The sequence below is a fragment of the Rhinatrema bivittatum genome, chromosome 9 (genome assembly GCF_901001135.1).
Source record: "Rhinatrema bivittatum chromosome 9, aRhiBiv1.1, whole genome shotgun sequence".
Classification (NCBI taxonomy): Eukaryota; Metazoa; Chordata; class Amphibia; order Gymnophiona; family Rhinatrematidae; genus Rhinatrema; species Rhinatrema bivittatum.
Genome location: NC_042623.1, coordinates 266866558 through 266884843, shown reverse-complemented (window position 1 = coordinate 266884843; position 18286 = coordinate 266866558). Strand labels below are relative to the sequence as shown.

General features: G+C 40.7%; 1 protein-coding gene across 4 annotated transcripts in view; it reads left to right on the top strand.

Annotated features, from left to right (window-relative positions):
- The window catches only part of RAB6B (RAB6B, member RAS oncogene family), a 166470-nt gene extending 148990 nt beyond the window's left edge, over positions 1-17480 (top strand). For all 4 annotated transcript variants that reach the window (XM_029615189.1, XM_029615190.1, XM_029615188.1 and 1 more), the window contains exon 8: positions 16477-17480. In XM_029615189.1, coding sequence (XP_029471049.1) covers positions 16477-16541 — 65 coding nt within the window. In that variant the 3' untranslated portion in view covers positions 16542-17480. The remainder of the gene's footprint in view (positions 1-16476) is intronic.
- The last annotated feature ends 806 nt before the right edge of the window (positions 17481-18286 follow it).

The window sequence follows — 18286 nt, the reverse complement described above, 5'->3', positions numbered from 1 at the left end:
AAATATCCCATATCCTGTATCTCCTTCCAAGACACCTAGTCCATCATGGATAGCAATGCTCTGAAAAGCCATTGGAGAAGGCCCCTTCCTCCAATTACTGAGTCAAACCAATCCAAGCCATGCTGAACTAGCAGTTATTCCCCTGCTAGCCAGATATTATCCTTGCTGTAGCAGAGGTGCATCTGTCATCTTAATATTGTTAGGATTTAGGACTTTCCAAAGATAAGGAACAAATATCTCAAAGTATAAACTAAAGACTTCCTCCATATAAAGAGCTATTGGCATCTTATTCTTTCTTGCTTGTGTGGATAGGCAGTTAGACTTATTCAGGTGTTCTGTAGATGGTTGCCGTATATCGGGCAATCTCTGAGGCTGTATCCAGGCTCCAGTTCAGTATGCAATATTTTAGGAAGAATTTTATCTACTAAAAGGGCTGGCCTAACCACACTGAAGACTGATGTCTTCTAGTTATGCAAAGATGCAGCAAGCTTCTCTTAGCACACTGTTCCGAGAGTGTCAGGATAGTGCAGGGTCCATGGCCACTATTATTTGCTGGGACCATCACCTTAGCTATCAATTGTGGTAGAGTTTTAATTTCGTGAAGGGGACACTGGGCAGTGAACCAAGGCAGCCATATTTTTTTTTTCCTTTGGTCTGTTATGCTTTGTAATTGGCTTAGATGTACTTGACTGTGGCCTTGGAACTTGGAGGCACCATCTTTGTGATATATCTGGTCTTCAGGGTTTTCGACACTGGTATCTTGTTTTCCTTAAGCTGGCAGGGAAGACGCTGAGATGCTAGGAGCCTTTGCTTGTAGCAGAGTTTTGTACTTTCTTCCCCCATCTCATCATCTAAATAAAAATTATACACAGGTTCCTTGTCCATGTCCTAAGCTGTACTTGGGGAATGAACTAATTTTAGTACCACACTGCACACATTTTTCATCACCACAAGCAGACACACTCATATATTTGTACAAAATATCCTAGACTTGGATCTCTCTGTCTATAAAGGAGAGGACCTCCTTGGGCTGCTCACAGTCAGGTAACTGGGGAATAAGTCTTTGGTATGTTAACTGGCCTATCTCTTACCCTGCTGTTTTGATCCCTGAGGAGAGCATTGTAGCTGAATGAAGGAGTGTGGGGCTTGGATTGGAGGAGGAGTCCTGTGGGGCTGAAAGTGGAAAGCAACAAAATAAGAACACAAGAAATTGCCATGCTGGGTCAGACCAAGGGTCCATCAAGCCCAGCATCCTGTTTCCAACAGTGGCCAAAACCAGGCCACAAGAACCTGGCAATTTCCCAAACACTAAGAAGATCCCATGCTACTGATGCAATTAATAGCAGTGGCTATTCCCTAAGTAAACTTGATTAATAGCAGTTAATGGATTTCTCCTACAAGAACTTATCCAAACCTTTTTTGAACCCAGCTACACTAACTGCACTAACCACATCCTATGGCAACAAATTCCAGAGCTTTATTGTTCTTTGATTGAAAAATAATTTTCTCCGATTAGTCTTAAATGTGCTACTTGCTAACTTCATGGAATGCCCCCTGGTTCTTCTATTATTCGAAAGTGTAAATAACAGATTCACATCTACTCGTTCAAGACATCTCATGATCTTAAAAACCTCTGTCATATCCCCCCTCAGCCGTCTCTTCTCTAAGCTGAACAGCCCTAACCTCTTCAGCCTTTCCTCATAGGGGAGCTGTTCCAGCCCCTTTATCATTTTGGTTGCCCTTCTCTGTACCTTCTCCATTGCAACTATATCTTTTTTGAGATGCGGCGACCAGAATTGTACACAGAGTTCAAGGTGCGGTCTCACCATGGAGCAATATAGAGGCATTATGACATTTTCCGTTTCATTAACCATTCCCTTTCTAATAATTCCTAACATTCTGTTTGCTTTTTTGACTGCTGCAGCACACTGAGCTGACGATTTTAAAGTATTATCCACTATAATACCTAGATCTTTTTCCTGGGTGGTAGCTCCTAATATGGAACCTAACATCGTGTATCTACAGCAAGGGTTATTTTTCCCTATATGCAACACCTTGCACTTGTCCACATTACATTTCTTCTGCCATTTGGATGCCCAATCTTCCAGTCTTGCAAGGTCCTCCTGTAATATATCACAATCCGTTTGTGATTTAACCACTTTGAATAATTTTGTATCATCCGCAAATTTGATAACCTCACTCGTATTCCTTTCCAGATCATTTATATATATATATATATATATATATATATATATATATATATATATATATATATATATATATAAAAGCACCGATCCAAGTACAGATCCCTGAGGCACTCCACTGTTTACCCTTTTCCACTGAGAATATTGACCATTTAATCCTACTCTCTGTTTCTTGTCTTTTAACCAGTTTGTAATCCATGAAAGAACATCACCTCCTATCCCATGACTTTTTAGTTTTCTTAGAAGCCTCTAATGAGGGACTTCGTCAAATGCTTTCTGAAAATCCAAATACACTACATCTACCGGTTCACCTTTATCCACATAAAGGAATGGACATTCTTCCGGCCTCCTTTTCAGCTCATACCCCCTCTCTATTTATTTTATTCCCTTTTTGCATTCTTGTATTTTGAGGTTTCTTTCAGAGCTCCTCAACCACCTGGTTTTCTCTCCTGCATCACCTAGATATGATTTTAGACAGTGCTGGGGAGGAACTGGCTGTCATAGTACATGTGGGCACCAAGGAGATACGAAGGTGTGGGAGGGATGTTCTGGAAGCCAAATTTAGGCTCTTAGGTAGAAAGCTGAAATCCAGAACCTCCAGGGTAGCATTCTCTGACATGCTCCCTGTTCCACACACAGGTCCTCAAAGGCAGGTAGAGCTCCAGAGTCTCAATGCTTGGATGAGATGATGGTGCAGGGAAAGAGGGTTTCAGTTTTGTAAGAAACAGGCCAACCTTTTGGGGAAGGGGGAATCTTTTCCAAAAGGATGGGCTCCACCTTAACCAAGGTGGAACCAGGCTGCTGGCGCTAACCTTTAAAAAGGAGATACAGCAACTTTTAAGCTAGAATAAAGGAGTAAGTCGCAGCGCATGGTTGCGAGGGAGGTATCTTTGAAAGATACTAATGAAACAGAGTTAGGACATCTCAACAGAGAGGTTCCAATAAAAGCAAAAGTGCCTATAAGTGCCTAAAAACCACCTGAATTAAAGATTCCAAATTATTGCTGTTGACTGATAAGCAGGTTGTTAATACCAACAAAAAACATACTTTGAAATGTTTGTATGCCAATGCCAGAAGTCTAAGAAGTAAGATGGGAGAGTTAGAATGTATAGCACTAAATGAAGAAGTAAATATAATTGGTTTCTCAGAGACTGGTGGAAAGAGGATAACCAATGGAATAGTGCTATACCAGTGTACAAATTATACCACAGTGATAGGTGGATCAACTTGGTGGCAGGATGGCGCTTTATGTTCGGGATGGCATAGATTCCAACAGGATAAATATCCTGCAAGAAACTCAATGCACAGTAGAATCTTTATGGATAGAAATCCCATGTATGATGGGGAAGACTATAGTGATAGCATACTTCTATCGTCCACTTGGCCAAAATGATAAGATGGACAATGAAATGCTAAAGGAAATAAAGGAAGCTAACTAATTTGGCAATGCAGTAATAATGGGAAATTTCAATTTTCCCAATATTTGCTGAGTAGATTTGAGGTAAAGTTCCTGGATGGAATAATGACTGCTTCATGGAGCGGTTGGTTCAGGAACTGACAAGAGGGAGCTATTTTAGATCTAATTCTTAGTGGAAAGCAGGATTTGGTGAGAGAGGTTACAGTGGTGGGGCTACTTGGCAATAGTGATCATAACATGAACCAATTTGAATTAATGACTGGAAGGGGGACAATAAGTAAATCTAGAACTCTAGCACCAAACTTTCAAAAGGGAGACATTGATTAAATGAGGAAGATAGAATAAAATTGAATGGTACAGCTACAAAGGTTAAGAGGGTACAACAGACATGGACATTGTTTAAAAATAGCATCTTAGAAGCGCAGTCCAGATGTATTCCACACTTTAAGAAAAGTGGAAGGAAGGCCAAATGCTTGCCTGCTTGGTTTAAAAGTTGACATGAAGGAGGCTATTTTAGCCAACAATCTTCCTTCAAAATTGGAAGAAGGATCTCTCTGAAGAAAATAGAAAAAAGCATAATCATGGGCAAGTTAAATGGAAAACACTAATAAGACAGGCTGAGTGAGAATTTGAAAAGAAGTTGGGTGTAGAGGCAAAAACTCATAATAAAAATGTTTTAAAATATATCCAAAGCAGGAAGCCTACAAGGGAGTCGGTTGGATTATTAGATGATCGAGGTGGTAAGGCCATCGTGGAAAGACTAAATGAATTCTTTGCTTCGGTGTTTACTAATAAAGATGTTAGGGAGATACCCATTCCAGAGTCTGTTTTCAGGAGTGATGATTCAGATTAGCTGAACCAAAACCTGGTGAATCTGGAAGATTTAGAGGCCAGATTGGCATACTGAAGAGTAGCAAATCACCGGACCAGATGGTATACACCCCAGGGTTCTGAAAGAACTCAAAAATAGAATTTCAGATCTGTTACTAGTAATTTTTAGCTCATTATTAAAATCATCCATTATATCTGAAACTGGAAGGTGGCCAGTGAAACCACAATATTTAAAAAGGGCTCTGGAGTGATTTGCTAAAGTCCAGCCAGGACTTCAGTGCGGAAAAATCATGGAAACTATTCTTAAAAAAACAAACAACAACAACAAAAAAAACAGAATCAGAGAGCATATAGACAGACATGGCTGAATGGGACACAGCCAGGATGGATTTACGCAAGGGCAGTTTTGACTCATAAATCTGCTACATTTTGTTAAAGGGGTTAATAAACTTGGATAAAGGTGAAGCTAGTAGATGTGGTGTATTTAGATTTTCAGAAGATGTTTAATGAATTCCTGCCTTCTAAGAAAATTTAAAACACATTAGTATAGGGAGGTAGTATGCTTTTGTGAATTGCAAACTGATTAAAAGACAAGAAACAGAGTAGGATTAAATGGTCAGTTTTCTCAGTAGAGAGATATAAAATAGTGGCGTGCCTCCAGGATCTGTACTTGAACCAGTGCTTTTAATAGGGGAGCAATGACTGAGGTGATATGATTTGCAGATGACAATTAGAGTTGTTAAATCACAAGCAGATAGTAATAAATTGCAGGAGGACCTTGTGAGACTGGAAGATTGGGTGCACAAATGGCAGCTGAAATTTAATGTGGACAAGTACAGGGTAATAAAATAACCCATTCTGTATTTATATGATGTTACGTTTCATGTAAGGCGTTACCACCTAGGAAAAAGATCTAGGTGTCATAGTGGATAATACATTGACATCGTCAGCTCAGAGTGCTGTGGCAGTCAAAAAAGCAAACAATGTTAGGAATTATTAGGATGGTAATGATAAATAAAACAAGAAGAGATGGCTGAGGGGGGGGGGGTTATGATGGAGGTCTATAAAATCATGAGAGGTCTAGAATGGTTGTAAATCAAGAGGAATGTAAATCGGTTGTTTACTCTATCAGATAATACAAGGACTAAGGGGCATGCCATGAAGTTAGCAAGTAGCACATTTAAAATAAATAATTCAAAGAAAATTCTTTTTCACTCAACGTATAACTCGAATTTGTTGCCGGAAGATTCAGTTAAAGCAGTTAGCTTATCTGGGTTTAGAAAAGGTTTGGACAAATTCCTGGAGGAGAAGTCCATAAACTGCTATTAGTCAAGTTGACTTAGAGAATAACCACTGCTATTACCGGCATCAATAGCACGGAATCTACTTAGTGTTTGGGTACTTGCCAGGTACTTGTAGCCTGGATTGGCCTCTGTTGGAAACAGGATGCTCGTGGGCTTGATGGACCTTCGGACTGACCCAGTATGGCAACTTATATTCTCATACAGTCTCCAATCTTCTTTTACTCTCTGTTTCTGTTTGATTTCTATTGCTTTTTCATCATCTTGTTCCCTCTTTATGTCCCTCTCTTTTTATCTCCTCTGTTTCCTTCAGAAAAATATTACAGAAGTGACACAAAGCAGATAGCACTAGTAGCAACTAAAGAAAATGTTAGCTTAATATTCCCCCCATGCAGGAGGCTTCTGCCTGATAAGCACAATTTATGAGAGCAGTTTCAGCATAATTTTGGCACTGGAAAAGGTCAGTAAACTCGTTCCCCCCCTCCTCTCTATCCTAATATATTGCAGATGTTGGCACACTACTGTGCAGCACTGCGTCAGGCCCAGCAGAAGCTTGGGATCTGGGTTTGCAGAATTAGTGGTATGTGTTTGTACATAGAAGTGATGCATTTGCACATATGTGGATATAAGTACAGCATTTGACCATAAGTATGTGTTTATAGGTAAAGCATGTATATGGGCATGTATGTTTTAAGGTGTGTATTTGTCTGTATTCCTGTATGTGTGTGTAGGTATTTGTTTATTCATGGGTATTTGGAAATGTTTGTGTGTATGTCTCTATGCACATCTCAATTTCTTCATCCATATGTTTGTACAGTAAGGGTCTATTTCTGCATTCATGTGTGCATGCCCATGTGTTCACATTTGTATTGCTGCTCAGAGGGAATTGTCAGAATGAAGCAGCCACAATGAACTATGGTGAGAATACAGAAATACCGAGCAGTGAAATTGGCTGGGATTAATGTGCACATAAAAAGGTGCTTTGTACTGTTTTCCTTTAACATGGTGCTTGACTAATAAACGTGCTGTAAACTCTACACATTGATCAGAGACTAGATGTTTTCTTATACATGCTGCATTATAAACAGGAAAAGCAGTCAGAGAGGCAATGCTGGATGTCCAGCTGCTGGAAAGCAGAATTTTATTAAATGTGCCACTGCCTGACAGGTTGATTCATTGCATACTAACGTGCTACAAGGCTTCAGCATTGTCAGTGTGCTCACTACTAGTGTCATTATCCCCCTGACAGTAGCGTTCTAGTGATAACAGAATGTAGACATGGTGGGAGCATTATTTTAATTTAAGAAATTGGAAAATGTATCCAGTAATAGCTATGCTGTTCTTCAAAATGGACATTTCTTGGTCATAGTGGCACAGTAGAAGATGGTGAATAAAGGACATCAGTTTAACCGGTCTGCTCTGTTAAACCTGAAACAATAACACGTTGAGATATCAACCAGAGGCCATTGTCTTTCTGAAAATAACGTTCCATGTTTAGCATGCTTGCTCAGAGTAACATTTCTACCCCCTGTATATCCCTCAGACTATCTGCCTGTCCAGTTTATTCTCCCTATTGGCTAAATTGTGTATATGCATGTTTGATTGTAATGTTGCTTTAATTATGATTCAGGCTAAGTAGGATGATTGATTAGCCACTCAACCTAACCATGCTTAACACATCTCATCAGGGCACTGCACCTATAATGCTGTGATATTCATAAGTTTAACCACTATTCTTTGAAATCAGCTGATTCTGAGCAAATAGTAGGGTACCAAGATACCATATTTTGAAGAATAAAAATAACTTGAATATAATTCAAAGCTTTCATTTGCAAAAGTAATACTGATTCGCTTCCCAGCGATCATGATTTTTGCCCGCACGATGCCTGCCCTGCCTGTTCCCAGACTTCATTCATTGGGAACTCACCTAAGTCCTGCTGGCTCCTCGAACCCAAGAGCTCAGCCTGCGGGAAACGGTTGGTAAAGGTGAAACCCAGGCCCAGTAGGGGACATGGGGAACATGCTATCAATGACTGGTCGGGACAGGCGGTGTGCAGGCAGAATCAGGGGTTGAGGTAGGCAGCATTCAGGCAGAGTCAGATAGGCCAAATGCAAGCATGAGAGGTCAGTCCGAGAGGAAGCAAGGGTCAAGGAGAAAAGGCAAGCGAGAGCAGGGGCAAGGGCAAGAGTAGAGGACACAGATGGAAGTAGGAACACAGGAGACACACGCATGATCAGGAACAGGAAACAAACAGGATCAGGAGCAATGGAATAACAATACGCACTGCAGAACAGGGGAGGACTTGTTGCTGAGGTACTGACTAGGTGCAAGGAGCTTCCTTATATATTCATGCAGGATGTGATAACACCACAGGAAGTCCTGGCTGGAGGACCTATAAAAAGAATCCAGAGCTACAGGAAGTACAGCCATGTTCTTGAGATATGGCATGATTCTGGAGGTGCTTCAGATTAGAGGTGAGGGGCAGTACAGTATTCCCCCTTCAAAGCCCCCTCCCCCTTGGTTTGGGTTATGGGGAAAGAAGCTATGGAACCTTCTGGTTAACTGAGGAGCATGGACATTAGAAGCAGGCTGCCAGGTATTTTCCTTAGGACCAAATCCTCACATGAAATGAGGTAGTACAACTTGCCTCATATGCACTTAGAATTCAAGATGTCTTCCACTTCATATTCTGTGTTTTCTTCAGTAGCCATTTTGGTAGATTCTGGGATGGAAGGGATGGCCAAAACTGAAGTGACAGCTTGAGTAAAGATGCATGTATGAACCTTGATCTTGGGAGGTAGCTTAAGTTGGCAAGACACAGATCCTACTTGTTGTAGTATGGAAAAGGGTCCAATGAACCTGTGTGCGAATTTCATAGATGGTAGTTTCAACCGTAGGTTGCGGGTACTCAACCAAACCTCATCTACAAGTTGAAAGCATGGTGCAGGACTGTGCTTTTTGTCAACCTGTCTTTTGTACTTCGCATGCAAGCCAATTCTGTAGCAGAGGGAAGTCCAGAGAGGGGCACAAAGTGGACCATTTTTTAGAACCAGTCTACTACAAATCAAGCAATAGTACAGCTGTTAGAGTATGGAAGATTCATAATAAAATCCGTGGCTAAGTAAGACCTGGTTTGTTGGGGACTGGCCAGGATTACCGGTTCTTATGTGTGATAGCGGTAAGGCCCCAGAAATTCATACACAGCCTAAGCGGGTCATCTTCCTTTCCCGGTAAGAGGTCAGTGGCGCAAACATTTGACCTATAAGGCGGTATGGTCTTGCCATGGTTTTTATTGATAACATCAGTGAAGGCAGTGTATCTGGTGGGCATTCTTGAGGCACTGGGATGGGTGTCCGAGCCATGTTTAGTGGTGGCACAGCTGGAGGTAGGCATTCCTGTTGACACTATGGTCCCTAATGGGAGATCTTGAGTGTCTGCCTTTCAGTGACAGGGTTATGTTTCATAAGCCAGAGTAATCCCAAAATAATTGGTTTTACTGCCCTAGGGAGGACAAAAAAAGTAATATACTCCTATTTGTGAGGACAGAAGGCCATTGCCGTTGTCAGATGACTTGGGAGAGTTTCCCTATATATGGATGATATCCTCATAGGAGGTGCCAATGGAACCACAGGCTTCTTCAATAAAATAGCCTACAGACCCAGAATCCAAGAAAGCTTTCATCATAACTTCTGCCTTTTTGGAGCTGAGGCAAACTGAACTAGCAGTTGTGGAGAAGAAGGGGAGTGACCCGGGGGGGGGGGGGGGGCCTCTCCAACCAACCAACCCTAGGTTCAGGAGTCCCAATTTCTTGGGACACTGCATAGCATAATGCCTAACTGCTTCTGCTTCTCTTCATTGGTCTCCTCAGCTGCTTATCAACAGAAAAAGCAAGCTTGCTTACCATAAACAGTGTTTTCCATACATAGCAAGATGAATTAGCCATACTAAATACCTGCTTGCCTCCTTGGAGCATCGACTGTCTTGCTAAATTTAGCTTTAATATCAACTGAGATGGCTCACTAGGCAACGCTCAGGTGGGAATCCCCGCACATGCTTAGTAGTGCAAAAGCTCTACTAGCTAAGAGAGGTCCATTCAGTGCTGTCAGATGATGTCACCCCACGCGTAAAGGCAAATTAATCCCACTGTCTACAGAAAACATTTACGGTAAGCAAACTTGCTTTCCATATCTGTAACCGCATAAAAAATTTAAATTTTATCAGCATGCGAGACTCTCTTGCTGGATACAGAAGTGCATACTGTATAATACTGTCTGTGCTGTTTACCTCAGAGAAGCTCTGACATATTTTCTGCAGATCAGTGGATAAATCTTGAAATATATTTATATTTGATTCTCTCAGTAAGTCCGCTCTTGCTTCCTTCTGGTTGCTTTGATCACTCTGGTTTTATCCACATGGTTATGCAGCTTCACTATCACAGCCCTTGCCCTTTCATTATTAGTAGGCTGTGTATCCAAGGCTTGTGCATCCTATTCACTTTTAATTTTCCATTAGGGGCTGGTATATCCAGTAGTTGTGGCAGCTGAGATGAAAAAACTCCATGAAAAATAGTGGAAAATATTCTCAAGATCAAAATCGTAGAGCATATAGAAAGACATGGTTTAATGGAACACAGTCAACATGGATTTACCCAAGGGAAGTCTTGCCTAACAAATCTGCTTCATTTTTTTGATGGGGATAATAAATATGTGGATAAAGGTGAACCGGTAGATGTAGTGTATTTGGATTTTCAGAAGGCGTTTGACAAAGTCCCTCATGAGAGGCTTCTAAGAAAACTAAAAAGTCATGGGATAGGAGGCAATGTCCTTTCGTGGATTACAAACTGGTTAAAAGACAGGAAACAGAGAGTAGAATTAAATGGTCAATTTTCTCAGTGGAAAAGGATAAACAGTGGAGTGCCTCAGGGATCTGTACTTGGACCGGTGCTTTTCAATATATATATAAATGATCTGGAAAGGAATACGATGAGTGAGGTTATCAAATTTGTGGACGATACAAAATTATTCAGAGTAGTTAAATCACAAGCAGATTGTGATACATTACAGGAGGACCTTGCAAGACTGGAAGATTAGACATCCAAATGGCAGATGAAATTTAATGTGGACAAGTGCAAGGTGTTGCATATAGGGAGAAATAACCCTTGCTGTAGTTACACGATGTTAGGTTCCATATTAGGAGCTACCACCCAGGAATAAGATCTAGGCATCATAGTGGATAATACTTTAAAATCGTCGGCTCAGTGAGCTGCAGCAGTCAAAAAAGCAAACAGAATGTTAGGAATTATTAGGAAGGGAATGGTTAATAAAACAGAAAATGTATCGCTCCATGGTGAGACTACACCTTGAATACTGTGTACAATTCTGGTCGCCGCATCTCAAAAAAAATATAGTTGCGATGGAAAAGGTACAGAGAAGGGCAACCAAAATGATAAAGGGGATGGAACAGCTCCCCTATGAGGAAAGGCTGAAGAGGTTAGGGCTGTTCAGCTTGGAGAAGAGACGGCTGAGGGGGGATATGATAGAGGTCTTTAAGATCATGAGAGGACTTGAACGAGTAGATGTGAATCTGTTATTTACACTTTCGAATAATAGAAGGACTAGGGGGCATTTCATGAAGTTAGCAAGTAGCACATTTAAGACTAATTGGAGAAAATTCTTTTTCACTCAACATACAATAAAGCTCTGGAATTTGTTGCCATAGGATGTTGTTAGTGCAGTTAGTGTAGCTGGGTTCAAAAAAGGTTTGGATAAGTTCTTGGAGGAAAAGTCCATTAACGGCTATTAATCAAGTTTACTTAGGGAATAGCCACTGCTATTAATTGCATCAGTAGCTTGGGATCTTCTTAGTGTTTGGGTAATTGCCAGGTTCTTGTGGCCTGGTTTGGCCTCTATTGGAAACAGGATGCTGAGCTTGATGGACCCTTGGTCTGACCCAGCATGGCAATTTCTTATGTTCTTATGTTCTTATCATTGTCCTCTGTTCCCTCAGGTATTCTTGTGATTCAGATTGTTCTGCCAGAAGCAGTTTTCAAAATTTTTCTGTTTTTCCATCATTTTATTAGATTATTTGTACTTCTATTTTATTTTTAAATCAAGATATATTTTATTTGTATATGATTTTTATTCTTTTTTATGTTTCTTGTTTGATTTTACATTGATGCTATAAACAGTTATGATTGTTATCAGAATATTGGTATTCAAAACAATATAAATAAATCAGTTTATTGGATACATTTTTTGCTACCCTCAGGTGAGTGTCCATTTCCTCAACCCTCTCTTGTAGGCTATCCGGTGTTATGGTTATCTCTCCTACCATAGAAACTAGTTGTACAGCTTTGACCACAACAGTCTCAAGCTTTATGTGTAGGCCAGGGGTCGGGAACCCATGGCTCGCGAGCCAGATATGGCTCTTTTGAGGGCTGCATCTGGCTCGCAGACAGTCGCCACACTTTCCCACTGACCCAGCTGCTCCCCGGTCCTCCTCCGCCCGGGCTTAAAATGCTGTCAGCCCGGGCGGAACGCGGCAGGACAGCTGGAGTCAGCGGCACCGGCGTGCTCTCTTCACCCCCCCCCCTCGCGGCCCGGAAGAGGAAGTGGAGAGTATCGGGTGCCTGCGCGGCAAGAAGAGGCCACCCTAGTGCGCTCGGCATCGGCCCGAAGAAAAGAAGACTGCAGCGCGGCTCGGAGGAAAATGAAGAGGTTCAACCGCGGCCGATGGGACTCCGCCTCCGCGAGGGCTGAAAATGAAGAGGTTAGCGTTGGGAGGAGGCTGCTGCTGCCGCGAGTTCCCGGGGTGGGGGAGAGAGAGAGTGAATGAGCGAGCAGCAGCAGCAGCCTCCTCCCAACGCTAACCTCTTCATTTTCAGCCCTCGCGGAGGCGGAGTCCCATCGGCCGCGGTTGAACCTCTTCATTTTCCTCCGAGCCGCGCTGCAGTCTTCTTTTCTTCGGGCCGATGCCGAGCGCACTAGCGTGGCCTCTTCTTGCCGCGCAGGCACCCGATACTCTCCACTTCCTCTTCCGGGCCGCAGGGGGGGGGGGCCTGTGTGAGTGAGTGAGAGATTGCATGTATGTGAATGATTGAGAGCCTGTACATGTGAAAGAGAGTATGTCTGTGATTGAGAGCCTGCCTGTGAGAGAGAGAGAGAGAGCATGAATGTAAGTTTACCATTGGGAACCTGTATGTGTAAGTTTGTGATTGAAAACCTGTTTGTGTGAAAGAGTATGTGTGTATGATTGAGATCCTTTGTGTGTGAGAGAAATCATGTGTATGTATGATTAAGAGCCTGTGTGTATAAGTAAGAGAGAGATCATGTTTGTCTGTGTGTGATTGAGAGCTGGTTTAGGTGATGGAGCATGTGAGTATGTGATTGAGAGCCTGTGTTTAAATGAGAGAGAGAGACCATGTGGGTGATTGAGAGCTGATTTAGGTGAGGGAGCATGTGAGTATGTGATTGAGAGCCTGTGTGTAAATGAGAGAAAGAGAGGACATGTTTGTAAGCATGTGAATGAGAGTCTGTGTGTGAGAGAAAAAGACAGCATGTATTTATGTGATTGAAAGCCTGTGTGTGTGTGTAAGCGTGAAAAGTTAGACAGCATGTGTGTAAATGTGTAATTAAGAGCCTATATAAGTGAGTGAGAAAAAACATGTGTATATGTGAGTACTGAGAGCATGTGTGTATAGGTGTGTCATTGAGAGCCAGTGTGAGAGAGAGCGCTGGTATGTGACTGAGAGAGGAGAAAGTTCCAAGCAAACCACCCCTCCTCCTGCTAATTCAGAACAATCTCAGGACACCTGGATATCAAACGTTCCCAGGTATGCAGAGCAAAAAAGGTTTTGTATCCTTATTATTTTTCATTACTGGGTCTTTGTGTCTGCTATTTTGAAATATTTTGTTGGTATCTGGAAATGTTTTATATGTGTTTTTAATTATTGGATATTCCACTCATTAGCTGTTTCGAAATATGTTCTTTTTGTTAGTACAGTTTTACTGCTGATGATTTTATATTTCTTGATTTGTTTTATAAGGATGGGTGATGTTTCTTTTTTCCTTTGTTACACTGCATACAGAGACTCTGGCTTGTTGCAGTTTCCAATTCATTTTTTTCTGCATGCTTCTTGTTATGCGTTTTGGTCTCTTTATTCTATGTTAGGTGAGGGACAGCACGTGATTCAGGTGAGGTTTTCTGCTGGCGTGTAGTTTCTGTGTAGGACTCTATAGCAGCCTGACTTGGTCCGTTTTCCTAATAGGAGATGTATTGGTGTCTTAAGGCCTGGTGTAATATTTTCAGAGACTTATTGTACTTTAAAAGTGTGATCTTACATAAAATGCACACATTTACTTGTATTTAGTTTTAAACATATTGTATGGCTCTCATGGAATTACATTTTAAAATATGTGGCGTTTATGGCTCTCTCAGCCAAAAAGGTTCCTGACCCCTGGTGTAGGCTATTGTATCTTCAAGTGCTAATTTTGTTCATCACTTCTTTCCTGGCATCTATCATATCCACCAGTATCCCTACGTTTCCAGGGCATTCCCGATTGGACATGTGTTCTTTGGCAAGGGCTGGATTTTCAGCTGTAACTTCTCTGCCAGATTACTTCAGCCCACATTATTGGAAGTGAACATTTGGCTTTTTCCTTGGCCATGTTTCAGTCATTTTGGTTTTCAGGGCACATATATATAATAAAACTCAATTTGTAGAAGGATAGCAGAAGCCAATCAAACCTGTTGCTAAGCGTTGCTACTCCATCAAACCCTTTATGGACTATATGTTGTTTCAGACTCTCAAGAACCCTCTTTTCTGGCATTGTTGTGCTTGTAGATGTGTATGATGGAACTTTTGTGACTTCAGCTCACACATATGGCATACATTAAAACGTTTGGCCTCTTTATAGTATGCTCTATGTTAGTGATGCAACTTTTGCCTCCTCGATTGGATCTCCTAGGATTCAGAGTAATGCCACACACTGAATGTATGTAGTAGAAGACTTGTTACCCTGCTCACTTGACAGTATTTATTTCACATTTCACTGTTTTTTTTAATTTATTTAACACTTTTCTATACCGACCTTCATGAAAAGAAATTCATATCAGATCGGTTTACATGTAACAAGGGGTATAAAACTGTTTTGTTTTGTTTTTTCAAGAATACATTCTCTGCCTGTTCCAAACATTGCCAGTTGCCTTTTGCCATATCTGGTTAATAACAAAACATGTTTGTGAAATGCTTAATATCTGGACAATTATGTTCATGGCATCCTGATCATTTTCTTCCTATGTACCTATTATATTAGGTGGATCAGATTCTATAATTGTCCAAAATCATGTTTTTAAAAAAAAATCATCATCTTAAATCTCCCGGTTGGATAATTGCTGGAATTCAGCACATCTGTTTGATTTGTAGTATTATTAGACACTTTTTAGCTACTTTCACTTTCTTTTCTATGCAGGCTGCTGTTCAGCAAATTATGGGTCTCATATAATAAGCATTTTCCCCATAGAGACAGGAGAAAAGCCATAGTAAATTAAGCCCAATGTCTGCAACTTGCTTATTTGGCTTTTCTTACTGTTTGTGCTTTTTTTTTTTTCTTGTTTGGGAGCTTATCCCACTTTGTTTAGGCTGTAGGGTATCTTTATCTATTCTGGCTTTCTCTTTGCTTTCTTTTCTATTGCCTGGAAGCAGCAGAATTTGTTTAGATAAAAGAATGCCTTCTAAGTAAAAACAAATAAGCTAGGGTGGTTTCCTCTTTGCAGAAGCAGTAAAACAGCACAAATTGTATTAATGAGGTAAAGCAGCCTGGTAAATAGCCAGCACCTCAACTCATACAGAAACAGGAAGGAAGTATGCATACAGAGCAGCATGTTAGCCCTAGTAGTTCAATCTACTGAATCTAACTCTTTCTTGTCAATTGTCTCTTGATCTATATGGTTTGATTTGACTTGGAATGCAAATTGCTTTTTGATGGATCCACTTATATTCTCATTAGATAACTTTTTGCTTTGGTTGCTCTCTGACTATTTTTTCTTTGATCCCTTTTATTGCTTGAAAAATATGTCATCTCTTTTGCATTCTGAGGGTTTTTATTTTCCCTGGGTGCAAAAAAGTTCAAAACTAACTAAGGTGATACAGTCTAGCACAGTGTCATGAAACTCATAATAAGTTTGCAGCGTGCTAGTGCTAGATGTGCTATTATGTTCCATAGCATTTACTAGAGCTGCAAATTAACAGCACAGCACCGGGCATACTGAGCCAGACTTGGCTTTTAACTCACATCGTTAAGGATTCAGGAGTTGTAGTCGTCCTACTTATACCATATTTTCTGGTGTATAAGTCACACCCCCTATAAATTGCTATTTTGACGAAAAAATAGAGAAGTCGCACTTTAGTATAAAACGCACCTGTTATATAGCGAGGTTAACAGCACAGGCCGAGAGAGATTGTGACAGTATATAAGTCGCAATCACTGAAATCAATTCACTTGTACGCCGGAGAATATGGTAGCTGCCAAAAAGAGGCCGGCACCTTCCAGAATGCTTACAGATAGGAGCTGTAAAACTATGCCTGGCTCAGTGTTACGTGGCAGCCTTGTATTTACAGTAAAAAAAAATAAAAAAAGGGATTTTGCTTTGTGATTGATTTTTTTCATAGTTCTCCCATTTATTATGACTTCATTTTCCTTAACTCCATTTTCTTCTCATCAGTGATTGACATCAAGTTGGACAAACCCCAGGAGCCCCCAGCCAGTGAAGCCGGCTGTTCTTGCTAATACGGAGCACAGGATTGAGCAGCTTCATCTGATGCTACATGCTTGTCATTTTTGCTTCCTATTGGTTAGCTTTGAAATAAAACAAAAGTTTTTTTGACACACTTCTCCAGCCCCTGGTCTGGCCAGAGATGGGGGAGGGAGAGGGGTGCAGGTCACATTACTAACACTTATTACTTCAGTAATATTTTTCTTTTTGTATTTTTGGTTGTAATATATTGTACTTTATTAAAATTGCAAAAACTGTTAAAAAGGACAAAAAAACAAAATGAAAACATATATACAGCATTGTGAAGGAAAAGGATATGAAATCTAGTAGCTGTTTTATTTATGTATTTTTTTGGGGGAGGAGGGGGAAGACGGGCATTTTGTTTTTGTATATTTGTAAACTTAGAGAAGCTTCAAGAATGATCAGGACCCCTAAGGGCAGCCCACAATAAACAAATCTGTGATTGGTTAAAACTACAGTACTGTGTCTTCAGATAGAACAACAAAGCATGCTGTAAAAAAAAAATCAAAACTGATTTGCTTTGTGACTACTTACTTGTATTATATATACCATATATGTGCACCTACAGCAATCCATACGTGCTGCATGCATGGACTCCTGTAGGGTTGGGCTTTGTCACCGTGATATAACAAATGAGAATATTTGTACATTTTCATCTCCTGGAAACATAAAAATGTTCGAAACATTTTATTCTGAAAATACAAAAAATGTGAGTCAAGCTACTTTTTGTAAACTATATAAATATCACCTCTAGACCTTCAGAAAAGGAAGGAAAGACTGCCCTTAATATGGAGGACTGTAGCCCCAGCTTGTGGGCTATTTACAGGGGAATATTTGGATCTTTTCATCTGATACCTGCATAAAAATGTGTAATCACAAAAATCAACTATGTAAAACCCTAAAATTTTGTTTTAATTTATTTTTTTTTAGATTCCGCTTTTCGGCACTTCAAAGCGGATTACATTCAGGTACTTTCTGCCTGTAAATTGCTCACCAGGCTTCACATTTCTGTTTTCCTCCTGTCCTTGACATCACATGCTGGTTTTATCCTCATTACACAGTTCACAGCTTTTTGCAATGGAATTCTAACAGTGCAAGAAATATATTACTGGGACTTGCAGTCACGTACTCAGTAAGGTGATGTCCTTAATGCACAGGGTGTGAATTGACCAAGCTGTGTAATGCTGTGCTTCCAAGAGACAACTTGTATCCATATTTTGATTTAGCAAAACGTTCCATGTCATAAGGGCAAGCTGAGCCAGTCCTGGGTTTGCCCCATCAATGGACTTGGAAAAATTGTAACTACACGCCTATGGATGCAGTTGCATCTCTGCCTCCACTCCTTCTTGCAGCAAGTGGAGATGTGAAATCTTCTAACTGGTATAAGTGACTGTAAGTGTAGTCTTATAAGATCTCATTCCAGTAGTATCCATGCTGGTTCATGCTGATTTACGTCCACACTCCGGCATGGCTGGCTGTCCTTCTGAACCTGTTTGCACTGACTTCCATGAGATTCAAGCATATTGTTTACTAAATTTTGTGTGACCATCAAACCTCAAGTAGTCAGGAGACATTAATTATTACCTCCATTTCACAAGGTATCTCCACATCTGCCAATAAGCCCAATTGGATGCTGCAGGTCTGATAATGAGACATGGGGAGATAGTCTGCACTGGCCACAAAGGTCCCTACTGGAAATGTATCTGTACTGAAATCATTGCAAGACACTGTAGCTTAA